The 13,006-nt window shown below is 35.5% G+C and overlaps 1 protein-coding gene across 1 annotated transcript in view; it reads left to right on the top strand.

Moving 5' to 3' along the window:
- The first annotated feature begins 745 nt into the window (after positions 1–745).
- The window catches only part of LOC132562632 (retinoblastoma-associated protein-like), a 75,025-nt gene continuing 62,764 nt past the window's right edge, over positions 746–13,006 (top strand). The window contains exons 1-7 of the mRNA XM_060227385.1: positions 746–844; positions 5,753–5,938; positions 7,027–7,082; positions 10,071–10,166; positions 10,828–10,959; positions 11,443–11,478; positions 11,833–11,918. Coding sequence (XP_060083368.1) covers positions 746–844; positions 5,753–5,938; positions 7,027–7,082; positions 10,071–10,166; positions 10,828–10,959; positions 11,443–11,478; positions 11,833–11,918 — 691 coding nt within the window. The remainder of the gene's footprint in view (positions 845–5,752; positions 5,939–7,026; positions 7,083–10,070; positions 10,167–10,827; positions 10,960–11,442; positions 11,479–11,832; positions 11,919–13,006) is intronic.

Genomic DNA, 13,006 nt, shown 5'->3' with positions numbered 1-13,006 from the left:
TCGGCCACTGGTAGAAACTTGAGCAATTTTGACCATTCTCTCAAATGAGATGTACGAGGAAATTCCAAAGGAATCACGACCAGTGTAATGCGAGATGAAAAAGACCTCCTTGCGGCGAATGGCGCCAAGCTAAAAGTGTTGGGTGGAGATGTATTCACTATTGAACCCGAAGGATGCGATGCTTCCAACTTTGAGGCAGTTGTTGCCAATATATATTTCATGCGGAGAAAGGTGTGCCCGACCTCCGAGGAGACGTCGATTAACATTAGACGACATACCAATCGCTATCAAGTATGAAGGATCACTTGGATGTTTTCGGGTATACAGAGCGTGTGACCATTCCCGCCCAGTGCGACACCGTACAACCTGGTAAAGTTCAATCATCAGGGAAACACGGAGAGGTTGATTTCTTAATCAATGAGGATGCTCCGACCCTTCTGAAAGTGGATGGGGCAAAGGCTGGTGATATCTTTAGTGTGTAACACTGTCACAGAACATGAAACGATTATGAATTTGCAATACGAGCCAAAAGCGACATATCCGGGAACGACAATAGCTACTGCATGCCCAGCAGAAAGTAAAGTCAGCCAAATAGGTCCTCGTGATTCATCACAAAGAGTCAGCTACCAGAGAAGACCGAAGCCCAGACGAAGTAGGTGGAGATATTTCTTCGTCGCTACCATGGCCAATTCGCAGTTAATGATGCGGATCTAGAAGAACACGGATAACCAAGCATACTATAGCGATGGGCTATGCAAGACCTAGAAAGCAGCCCTTGCGAAGGGTATCCGTCCATGTGCAAGAGAAAATGTACCGACAGGTGCAGCAAATGCTGGAGAAAGGAGTAAATGATAATTCAACAAACTCACGTTCCTCTGGCATAGTTCTCATCAAGAAGAATGATGGAACGTCACGATTCTGCGTGGACTGTTGACAGCTGAACAATGTAAATCTTCACGATGCTTACCAAGTGTCACGTGGGTTCAGATAGAACCGAATGAACATGATCGACGGCTTTTAGCACTCGCACGATTATGCCGTTTGGATTAACTTCAGCAACAGCGACCTTCGAGCGGCAGTTGGAAACTGTATTACATATATGAAATAAATATACCTAATCTACTTGGATGTCGTAATCGTACTAGGAAAGATGATATGCTGAAGAATCTAGGACAGCTATTCGATCGCATTGCTGTTTCTGGTCTTAAACTAAAAGCTCGGAATTGTAATCTATTTGGAAAGAGAGTGTGCTACCTCAGACATGTTATGTTTGAGGAGGACATCTCAACAGATTGCGAGAATGTACGAAAAAGTTGAAGGGTGACGATTATCGAGCTCTGTCGAGTACGTACGGCCTTTCCTAGGATTTTAAAGCTACTATCGCCTGTTTGTGAAGAATTTCTCAGGAATAGCCAAGTCCTTGGATAAACTGCCGAAAAAGGTATTTGAGTGGACGCAAGACTTCGAGACACTCCAGTTGGTCCATGCACTAGTTCTGGTTTACCCAGAATTCTCTCTTACCTTTTATACTGGATACATATGCCAGTTACGACGCAATAGAAGTATTACTATTCTAGCAAATCGATGAAATAGAGAGACCCCTTGCATATGCGGGCAGAACTCTTACCAAGTGAGAGAGGCAATACTGTGTTATCCGGAAAAGGCTTGTCATTGTTGTGAATTTCAAAGATTATCTTTACGGTAAGCTAGATTGCTCGTTGTCTACAAATACTTAGCTCCTACAACATGGGAGTTAGACACCATTCTTCTGGTTTGAAATGTCAATTGAATAGAAGTTCTTATAACACAACCAGTAGAAGATTAGGGTGACGTTTCGAGAAGGGACGATAATCTTCATCAGACAAATAACCAGTGTGGAAAATACTAACATTGATGTGCGTAGTGTGCGAGATGGTAAGGAATCCTACCAACTCTTTCGGTTGTATCATAACCCTATGTACGCTACGGTCGAAATGGCGTGGCGAGATGGTAAACAGATTATAGATAAAAAATTTACAAAATATAGTAACAATGTACTGTAGTATATTAAGCTACGCGTTGCTTAATACTTCGTCATAATGTGAACGAAAAGGTCTGTGCCTCCTCTCCCTCTATTGTCCCTGTTTGATACTGGCCCCCTGATAGCTTTCTTAACTTACCGTCTTGAAAGCTGTTTTCCAAGTTGACTATTTTGGAATTTTCCTAGTAATTGATATGATTTTGCTGTGTGGAATGATCTGTAAGTGTACTTGTGTTTTTGTATTTGTTTTGCGTTCTTGGGATCCCGCGTCTTTCTAATGTTCAGTAAGTCAAACCCCGGATCTCCTTCCTGTTTGTCCGATATACGACGCATCGCACTTCTTGTTTTCGATTTTATATACGTATCTGCGACTTTCGGATAGTCTTGTCAGGTTTAATGGCTGTTACAACACCATGGCCACTGTGAATCCTCTGAATGGTTTATGACAGGTCTTTGATGTAAGGGGTGACTGCTTGTCCTTCCGTTTGTTCTTTTCCTATGTGTTTCGTCTATTGGTAATTATGTTTTCATCAAATTCATTGTTAACGTTCTGGATTGCCTAATCAGGGTATGGCGCTATGGATGTGATTTGGTTCTGGCTTTTTGTCATCTTCTCATGTGACAATCTTTTCACATCTGCTGAGAAAGTTTCATACAGCACCCAACATCTGGTGTAAGTATTGGTCCGTGTGCACCTTTTTTTTTAAATATACTTTGATAGTATCGTCATCTTTCTGCGCTAGGAGGGTGACAAGGAACGACATTTCTTTCTCACGGGTGAATCTAAACGTTGTTGGTGGTATCTATGACATTGATATGCTCAGCTAAATCTTTCTTTGATCTGTTTTTTACTTTTTCCAATATGTCATCAACATACCGCTTCCACAGACTAGGCTTGCATTCTACGGGGACATAATGCTCCCAATTTTAAGCCATAAAAGTTTTACAAAATTAGACACGGCATCCAAAGTATCGATGAATATAAATAATTCGTATTGTGTAGATGAATATAAGTTATTCGTGTTGTATGGATGAATAGAAGTAATTCGTGTTGTAAACGGACATATTTCACCGTTTTTCGTGCACAAAGTATCACACGATAAAATATGGCTGTGCTAATTAATTAATATAGCAAATTATATGAATGCAAAAATTCGCCATTGTAATTGTTTATGAAAAAATGATGATGTACGAAAATTTAATTGCATATAGACAAATAAATTACGAATCGGAGAATTTGAAAATGTCAAAACTAACATTCAGAAACCCCCTGTCTGCGATAACTTGAACCATGTTGAAGAACTTTCACGCCAGTTTAGTTTTACAAAACTGATTCAAGCACATCAATTTGCAGTTATTTAGTTTTCCAGAATTTTAAACCCACTGTCTGAGTTTAGTACATTATTGAATAGCATACAAAAATTTTCTGGCACATTTATCGTATGCAAAAATTGAACATATTTTTATGGGTTCATATGAAAGTGAATTTTATTAAACATTTAAAAAATACATAATACTGGTACTAACGGTCATGGTAACGTTACTGCAATGTTTTATGTTTTATAAATTGCTGATACAGAAAGTCTATCTAAATTGTCAGGAATATGATATATCCTGATTTAAAAATCGTGTTTTTGGTTCTTAACATAGGGTGTCAATTTGCTTTATCGGGATTTAATTTTGTTTACTAGTAAGAGATTACGAGTTATGTCCCTTCGCAATGAAATGTACATTGATTGGCCAATCACAACTCAGGTAGGTATTCATCCCGAGGTTTCGCGGGTTTTTCTTGTAGAAGTCTCATCATAAAGTTTTTGTTTGTGCGTGAAGAAAACAACAGAAAATGTAAGCAAATAGCGTTTGTAACCTAGACGCTGATTAGGAGATAGAATTACAAGTACTACACCTTATTGATGCAGATATGGCTTCAGAACCAAATGGACACTGCGATGAGGCGAAACAAAGCATGTGAGTACAACCTCCTCCACTGCAGTTCTGACGATACGCTCACTTTCGTCCTTCGGATGCTTTCTCGTCACATGATGGTTTTACCCAATTTTATGGCTTACAATTAATTAGAATTACTAGTATTCTTTAAAGAATACTTTGTAGCATGGATAAATGCTGTCATTCACTCAAACTCTATTATTATACAAAAGTCTGCATGACGTAACTGTTGTAAACATTGTACCTGATGACCCTTATATCTTACGACAGACAATTTTGGTAATATTATTATTAATCTTTTTAAAAATTGAAGTGTAACAGCTTTTGCAAATGAATGAACACATTATGTCAAAATGATAATTGTGTCAGGGCTGCAACATAGCAGCTATTGATCAGTTGATCAATTATAACTACATAGCTAGACAGTAAATGAGAGCAGCAGTCACAATAGCAATTATCCTAAGGGTTGATTATTAAATAAATAATGATACAGTTTGCTTTATCAGTTAATTATTTGTTTTAACACTTTTTATTTTGAACATTTACATATTATAAACAAGTTCTGGTATAGACTGAATGAGGATTTGAAAACAGTTGTTAAGACTTCACAAATGGCTCATTATAATTACTAGGCTTTCCTACCTTGAAAAGGTGATATTGTTAAAAGATTAAAAAGAAACATGAAACAAATTGTATAAATGCGTTTGCCAGAAAAAAACCAATGGTATCCCATTCAAACATTTGTATTTTGTATTTTCAATGCAAGTTTTCTATATAGTCGTGTCAAATTTGATGCGAACTTAGTCAATTTGATTAATAAACCTATCTATGAGGTGATTGAATTGAGATATATGAGAGTTCAATTATTTTTCAGACTGAAATTATTAAAATAAGCATGCCACATCTGATCTATTTAATGTAGTATTCAATTATCTGTGTGATTAACTTTACCAGGGATCTGGAAAAGCACTCGTCCAGTAGCCATGGGCGAGTGAAAATTGTCTTTGACGACCAGAAAATATAAAACAAAGAAACATGTTTACGGTACTTCGAAAACAAAATATTCCAGTCTGCACTCTAACTTTTGATTACACCGGAACTCCCATGACGTCAAATATAGCATTCGGAATACCTTAGGCATTTTCTTGCGATCATACTGATGTCAGGTGCTCTCGGGTAGTACAAACATGTACAGGTCTGTATTTAGCAGCACCTAGCCAGTCAGATGTAAACAAACACTACGGATAGGCCTAAGTCGCATACAATGTCTGCTGCAAAGTAGCCATCACTGCATACTTTTTTCACTAAAACTTAAAATAAAAATAGAAAAGAAAGACACATGTCACATCGTCGCTGATTAAGTCGCCATTTCATAACTGAATTTGGACGAGTAAATTTCCAATCCGGACGAGTAAATTTTGCAGCCCACTAGTCCTGTTTACATTATTGACTGGGGAGCAATTGCACAATTTGCAGGTGTTTAGAAGTGTTTATTTGGTGTTGTAAGATCGTCTGTTTATCAGGTAACATAGATTATATCAATAGTTGCTTCTGAAAAGGTCAGCTGTAAGTACATCAAGAACAATTATAAAAACTCACAGGCCTATTTCATTCAGAGTGAAATATTAGTAAGTAGCCGGCTATTGAATATTCAAAAAGTGAAATACTGCTTAACAAGTTTGAAGTATAATGATCATCTTATCAACCTATATTTGTAAAGTATAGTTGCATGACCTGACTGATATGAACATTTTTTCAAGTCAAATGATTTTTTTTTTTCCACAGGGTTCATTCTTTTCTGAAATCACAAATTTATTTTTCAGTGTGCCAAATGGTGTACCTGCTATGGACACGGATATGGCTGATTCTGACTTGGAGATGATTTGTAGTGACCTTGACATTCCAGATGACATACAACAGCGGGCCTGTAACATGCTCAATCTGCTCAAAAGCAAGGAAGATATTTTGAAGGTTTCTTTCTTTCTTTAGAAAAGCACCAACACATTTTGCTAGCAAAGTAGGCTTTGTAATCTCGCTTGCTGCGAAAAGTTGGAAAAGCAAGATTATGGTTTATTTTGACAGTGACATCAGAATTAATCATTGAATTTTTGGCATTGTTTTTGGGATTATAAGATAAAATTAAAAGGAATTACTACAGTCTTCAGGTTTTAACCAATTTACTCATTATTTAGTTTGTAGTTATATTAAAACAGGTTTTCTTGCCCTCATTTGGAAGTAGTGATATTTTTGGGTAAAAAGATGTTTTTGACTTGATTTTGAGAAAGGATGAAGGAACCATTTTCATTTAATGTTTTACAGTTGGACCAATATCTAAATATGACAATATATTTATAGTGTTTACAGAATTAAGATTGATTGGGAACTTTGGTATATTGGGAAGGGGCTGGGGGGTGGGGGAGTATGAATTTAGTGTATTTTGCATTTGGATTACCATATTCACATAACAGGACAGGCCAGATATATAATTACATGTAATCCTGGTTAGAATGCGTTTTGTGTTTTATCTTTGAAAAATTGGAGGGGACTTTTTAAAATTTTTCTTATCTTGGCTTGTTTCTATTTATGTTTGGATAAAATCAATTGAAAATATCATACAAGGATGGTAACTTATCCTTGAGTAGAGCTGCCTTCTTATATCACTGAAATGTCATGTCATGGACACTTTGGAGTGACCTGTCTATCCATTCATTATATATCAGTATGTTTTAGTTATGTCTCCTTGATCAGCGGGAACATCAAATGCAGTTAGTTTTAATGATTTTGTATTTGTCATAGCTTTGGGAAGGAAGTTGATCTGGAGTCATTATCCTTCCTTGCACATAGAATAATCCATTTCAAAACATAAAACGAGGGGAGACAGGAAGAAAACATAAAACGAGGGGAGACAGGAAGAAAGAAGTGTTTAGGAATGACAACAGATGGAGTTTTAAGATTAGTTGCTTTCTAAGATCATTTATTCAATATATACAAAGTGCAGAGTTTTCTTTTGTGATTTTCACACAAATAGATGGTCTACATATGATTGCATTTATTTGCAGATTCCAAAAATGGAGATATTGGCATGTGCTGTCTACATTGCTGTTGTTGATGCCAGGTAAGTTGATTGATGCAAGTGATTCTCTGATTGGTTGATTGAAGCCAAGTAAATATTTGATTATTGTGCACTAAATATTTGATTATTGTGCACTAAATATTTGATTATTGTGCACCCAACAAAGTTTGCAGGGGATATTGAAATGGATTCCGTACTTCCGACCAAATTGTGGTTTGCTTGATGTCTTTTGAAGGACTGGTTAGATTTGGATGGAACTTGGTTGTTACACTTGTTACCTTCATCCCTTGCCCTAGATTAACAGAGAATTCTGCACATATTTAAAAAGGCTGTTCGACCTGCTTGGCTGATTTTTTTTATCACTCTGGGATGTTGTTTTTTTGCATGATTCCTTTCGAAGGACTGGTTGGATTTTGATGGAACTTGCTTGGTATACTTGTTACCTTAACCGCTCATTCAAGTGTGATTATTGGCAAATTTTGCGTATTTTTAATGAGGCTACTGTGACCTGATTGGCTGATATCTTTCAGCATTCTTACTGAATGTTTTCTGCATGTTTTTGAAGGAATTAATGAATTTTCATTGATTTGCTTGGTAAACTTATTGCATAATCTATTTCGAGTCGGATCAACTGTGAATTCCTTGCATATTTAATCATGGTGCTCTTACCTGATTGGCTAATTTCTTGAAATAGTCTTGATGATCGCTTTTCACACTTCTTTTAAAGGAATGATAAAATTTTTTATGAGACTTGCTAAGCAGACTTAGTACCTCAACCACTCTCTTAAGTTTGATTATCGGCTAGTTAATGGGATATCTAATGAGACAACTATGACCTGAATGGCTGATGGCTTTGCACAGGATATCATGTGAAGAAATAATAGACCTTTAAAAGACCATAAACATATCTCTTACTGATTAGGAAATTAAGATGCCACAAAATCATGGAAGAAGTATAAGAATATTAATGATAAGAAACAGAAAAATATCTATAGGTCTTTTCACCAGTTGGTAAAAAGCCCTAATAAACCTGAAAGTGAATCTCAAAAATTTTAGAAATCTAATGTTCGAAGTGATGTTGCACTGTCACCGGCTATGATTTGTTTTATTGATAGTAACTTTCTTGCAATTTTACATATCTGACTATAAGATGCTGTATTTTTTAGCCCACCATCTAATAGATGGTGGGTTATTCAAATCGCCCTGCGTCCGTGGTCCGTCCTTTCGTCCGTAAACAATTTTTGTTACCGCTATTTCTGGAAAAGTACTGGATAGATCTTCCTCAAATTTTATATGCAGTTTCCCCTTGGTCCTGTGCATTGTGCCTTTTTTGGACTGATTCGAATTCAAGATGGCCGACAGGTGGCCATCTTAGAATGGGAAGTAAAAGTTTGTTACCGCTATTTCTGAGAAAGTACTAGATGGATATTTCTCAAATTTCATATGCAGTTTCCCCTTGGTCCCTAGTTGTGCATTGTACCTTTTTTGGACTGATTTGAATTCAAGATGGCCGACAGGCAGCCATCTTGGATTTTGGAAGTAAAAGTTTGTTACTGCTATTTCTGGAAAAGTACTGGATGGATCTTTCTCAAATTTCATATGCAGGTTCCCCTTGGTCCCTAGTTGTGCATTGTACCTTTTTTGGACTGATTCGAATTCAAGATGGCCGACAGGCAGCCATCTTGGATTTTGGAAGTAAAAGTTTGTTACTGCTATTTCTTGGAAAGTACTAAATGGATCTTTCTCAAATTTCATATGCAGTTTCCCCTTGGTCCCTAGTTGTGCATTGTACCTTTTTTGGACTGATTCAAATTCAAGATGGCCGACAGGTGGCCATCTTGGATTTTGAATGTAAAAGTTTGTTACTGCTATTTCTTGGAAAGTACTAAATGGATCTTTCTCAAATTTCATATGCAGGTTCCCTTTGGTTCCAAGTTGTGCATTATACCTTTTTGGACTGATCCGAAATCAGGATGGCTGACAGGCAGTAAAATCTTGTTACTGCTATATCTGAGGAAGTACTGGATGGATCCTTCTGATATTTCATAGATATTGGGTTTCCCTTGGTCCCTAGTTGTGCATTGTACCTTTTTTGGACTGATTTGAAATCAAGGTGGCCCACAGGCAGCCATCTTGGATGTCGACAGTAATGCAGCACAAGCATATTGTCCATTATCCACCTGTAACTGACTGCTATCTAATAATACTTTGGGATCTTTTTCAAATGATATTTGCTAATAGGTGCTTAATAAAAATATCTTGTGCCATCATTGAGTACATTCAATGAAGACCAGTTCATGAACATTTATAACACCTGTAACAAACAAAAAAAAATCTTCAAGAACTGAAAACAGATCCTCAAATGGTGGGCGCCAAGATCCCTCTGGGATCTCTTGTTTTTTTATAAATCTGTATAAACCATGTAGTGTTTTGTCATACTTATGCGGTAATAGAATCATTGATGATCGATCCAGCATCACTGAAATTAAGTAACAAATATTCTATCATTACCATTTGGTAAAAGAAGTTAACATAAAAGTATGATAAGCAGATTTTAATATTCATATTGTTACACTACTAAATTGTTATTTTATTGATCAGTTTCAGTGGAACTTTAAACTGAATTTAAACAATAAATGTAGCTCATGTTTTATGTTGTACAAATGAATGTAGGAGGGAGATCTTGTTGACTATGTTCTTGTCAGTTGATTGATGTGAGGTCAGCATCTCATTGGTTGATGCATCTGATGGTTGAATTGAGCGTAGTGTCTGATTGGTTGCTGTCTAGGTAGTGTCTGATATAATTAGTAACCACATTTCAGTTTGATTAGATGGTTATACTTTGAGGATTAGAGAATGAAAATTCATAAAGTCATAGAACAGATCTGCATACATTAATTTGTGCTGATTCTGTCCTATTGAAAAACTTAACAGCAAATAAGGTAGTGAAAACATATCTTTGATCAGAGATATTTTGTTCTTCGTCATTCTAATAAGCATGGTGTATATTATTATTTTTTTGGACATCAGGATGCCATATGGACCTTTTGACCCACAGCTGCAGTGTGGGTACCTGGAACAACCAGCAGTCACTGTCACAGACATCTTGGTTAATGCTCAAGTTAGGTGAGTATAGATAGAGTGAAATTATATGACATGTCCCAACATGATATGAAAGAAAATCTTGTCAAATTATGGTAAAATATTCATTGTAAACATAAATCATTTTTCATGAGTTTAGTACTGCATTTAAGGGTTTTTGATTTTGTTTGTAAAATTGCCATAAAGTGGATAAGGCCATTACAATAATCTGCATGTCTGTCACTTGTCTTCATAATATTGTCAGTAAGTATTTCAAGGCAATATTTTTTGCATTGAACTTATTTAACTGAGTGGCGTGGATTTTATGTTGTTAATTTGTGGAAAAGAAATGGTAAGTAATTACCTGATATTTATATCCCAACAAAGAAGTGATATTTGTTATTCTCAAGATGACAGTTCTAGTTCAACTTTTAAAAAAATTGTATACTTTTTCTGAATTAATAACCCTTTGTTAAATACATATACACACTGATGATTACAATGTAAGATGCATGTTCTTTTCCACAGAAAGACAATTTAGACAACTTTGGATATTTGTTGTCTGTTCCTTTTCCTCTCTCTTATGCCACAGTTATGATGTCATATATTTTATTAACCAAGAGATGTAAATAAAACAGAATCATTGAATAGGAGACATTATTTACTATTCATAAATGGCAGGATGGAATATTTTTTTGTTTTTCAGTGTACAAACCCTTTTTAGAAGAATGCACCAGATCAGAGATGTGGTCGGTCTAAGTGAAGCAGTAAAGTATCACCTGAAGTTTCTGGAGAAGAAATATTGCATAGTGTCGGCACTTTCTCATAGATTTAACAGGTATCATTGTCCTTTTGGAAATTGTAATGTATGTGATGTAGGTAGATAAAAAAACTAGACATAAGACATGTTTATGGCTTAGATAGGAATGCAAACTTTCTACACACGGATGTATGTGGTGTAGATAAGAAAAAATGTACATTCTTGTTTGGTTCACATATACTTGTTAACAGATGAGACTTTAATTAGACTTGTTGTGACAAGATTTTAATCTGATAGAATGATTTAGTGGCTGTTTCAGTCTAGCATCATGAGAACCTCAGATTTTTTCTTTCAATTAAAATTTCTCCTTTTTCTGAGTGTACATCCCATTTCCAAGATAACGGGCTGAGCTGGTCATTTCTAGATACGGTACAATGCAATTGGGTATGGTTAGATCAATGACAGTTCAGCAATTTCTGATGGATATATGTAATGGCTTAGAGATTGGAAACTAAATTTTCCTATTTTAGTACTAATGATTAAATTGGTTCTAATTTTCAGACTCTGTGAAAATGTTTTTAATGAAGATCAAAAAGAGTAAGTTCTGTATATAATATTATGATACATGTACTGTGTTTTATTTATGTAATCTTAAAAAATGAAATAAGTTCAAGCTTTTTGAAACTTATGAAATTTCATGTATTTGGTTTATCTGAGGTGAGAAGCAGTATCAGCTTTACTTTAAATAGAAATTAATGCGTCATCGTTTGATTTTGTTTCTAAATTAGTTACCATTAAATTTCAGATATATGTTCATAAGCATTACCTTTATAATGAGTTTGTGTTCTGTCTCCCTATATACTTCTATGTATCTGGATAATTTTGATAATCTAAACTCTTTTAACAGATGATCTGAAAAAAAATAAGAAAACAAAATTGAATTTGTTTCAGAGAGACAATAGCAATCCCTATTCCTCTGAGGGAGGGTGTGGAAATCAGGAAACGCTTGTGTTGGACACTGTTTGTTCATGCCAAAAGTAAGTTTTTCATGTGTCTGTTAAATAAAGACAAAAATAACAGAATTGAAGCTTTTCACATGAACTAAATTCAAAACTTTGTTCTAATTTGTTGAAAATTTTTGTTTACATGATATGTTCCAATTTGAAGAAAAAGAACAGGGTTCGAAATTAACTATAGACAACTAGCAAAATTCCAGCTAAAATCTGGTAATTGCTAGCTGGAAAATAATGAACTAGCAAAATTTTGCGAGTGGAAATGAACTATACCTAATCACTATTTTTGACGAAACATCTGCCACAAAATGCCTTTCTCCGTCTGCCTTTAAATGAGTAAATAGGTTACAAACGCTAAAGTGACATAGATTATCAATACATTCGGAATTCCTCCAGTTTTTCCCTTGATAGTTATGTGTAAACCGAATAAAAAGTTGTCTTGGAAAAACTCTACGATTTCTGTCTGCTCATCATGTGAAACGCGACATATCAGCTATGATAACAAACTTTTTCAAAAGGAAAGCATCTGACAGTGCTTGCGATGACCAAGACAATAGTCAACAGCCACAGCCTGGCCCTTCTGAAAAAAACTTGTCGAAATCGGAGAGCATTTCTCCTGACGCTGCTGATATAAAATCACCGCCACAACAACGTGCATATACGGCCATGTTAAAAACGGTACGGAAATGAGAAAAAGAATTGAATATTATTCTAGGATACAACAAATCATCTAGTAACAATGTTGTTAATACAGTATGGCGCAATGACTGCCGAGAACACGGAAGATAGTTGTCTTGATAATGATTTATTGAAATGATCGTTAATGTGAACAATTTTTTAAATAATATAAATTTGGGTACAGTTACATTTATAAATGGATTTGATCATATGACAGTCAGATTAGATGTAGCTCATACATGAAAGAAAGAAAACTGATAAATTCAAAGTTATATAGATTTAAAATGTTGATACAGGTAGCAATCAGCCATTCTTATCCAATGTCTTGGATAACTTTTCCAATATCACTCAGTTCCTGAAAAACTCAATATAACAGTAAATAAAAGTCAAACCTATTCAACAAAAAATTGCTAGTTTGTTCATCACTTTTGCTA

This window comes from Ylistrum balloti, unplaced genomic scaffold, assembly GCF_031769215.1.
Source record: "Ylistrum balloti isolate Yb309-2 unplaced genomic scaffold, AGI_CSIRO_Ybal_v1 Utg371468, whole genome shotgun sequence".
Lineage (NCBI taxonomy): Eukaryota > Metazoa > Mollusca > Bivalvia > Pectinida > Pectinidae > Ylistrum > Ylistrum balloti.
The sequence above is the reverse complement of the archived record's forward strand: the minus strand, read 5'-3'. Positions and strand labels throughout refer to the sequence as shown.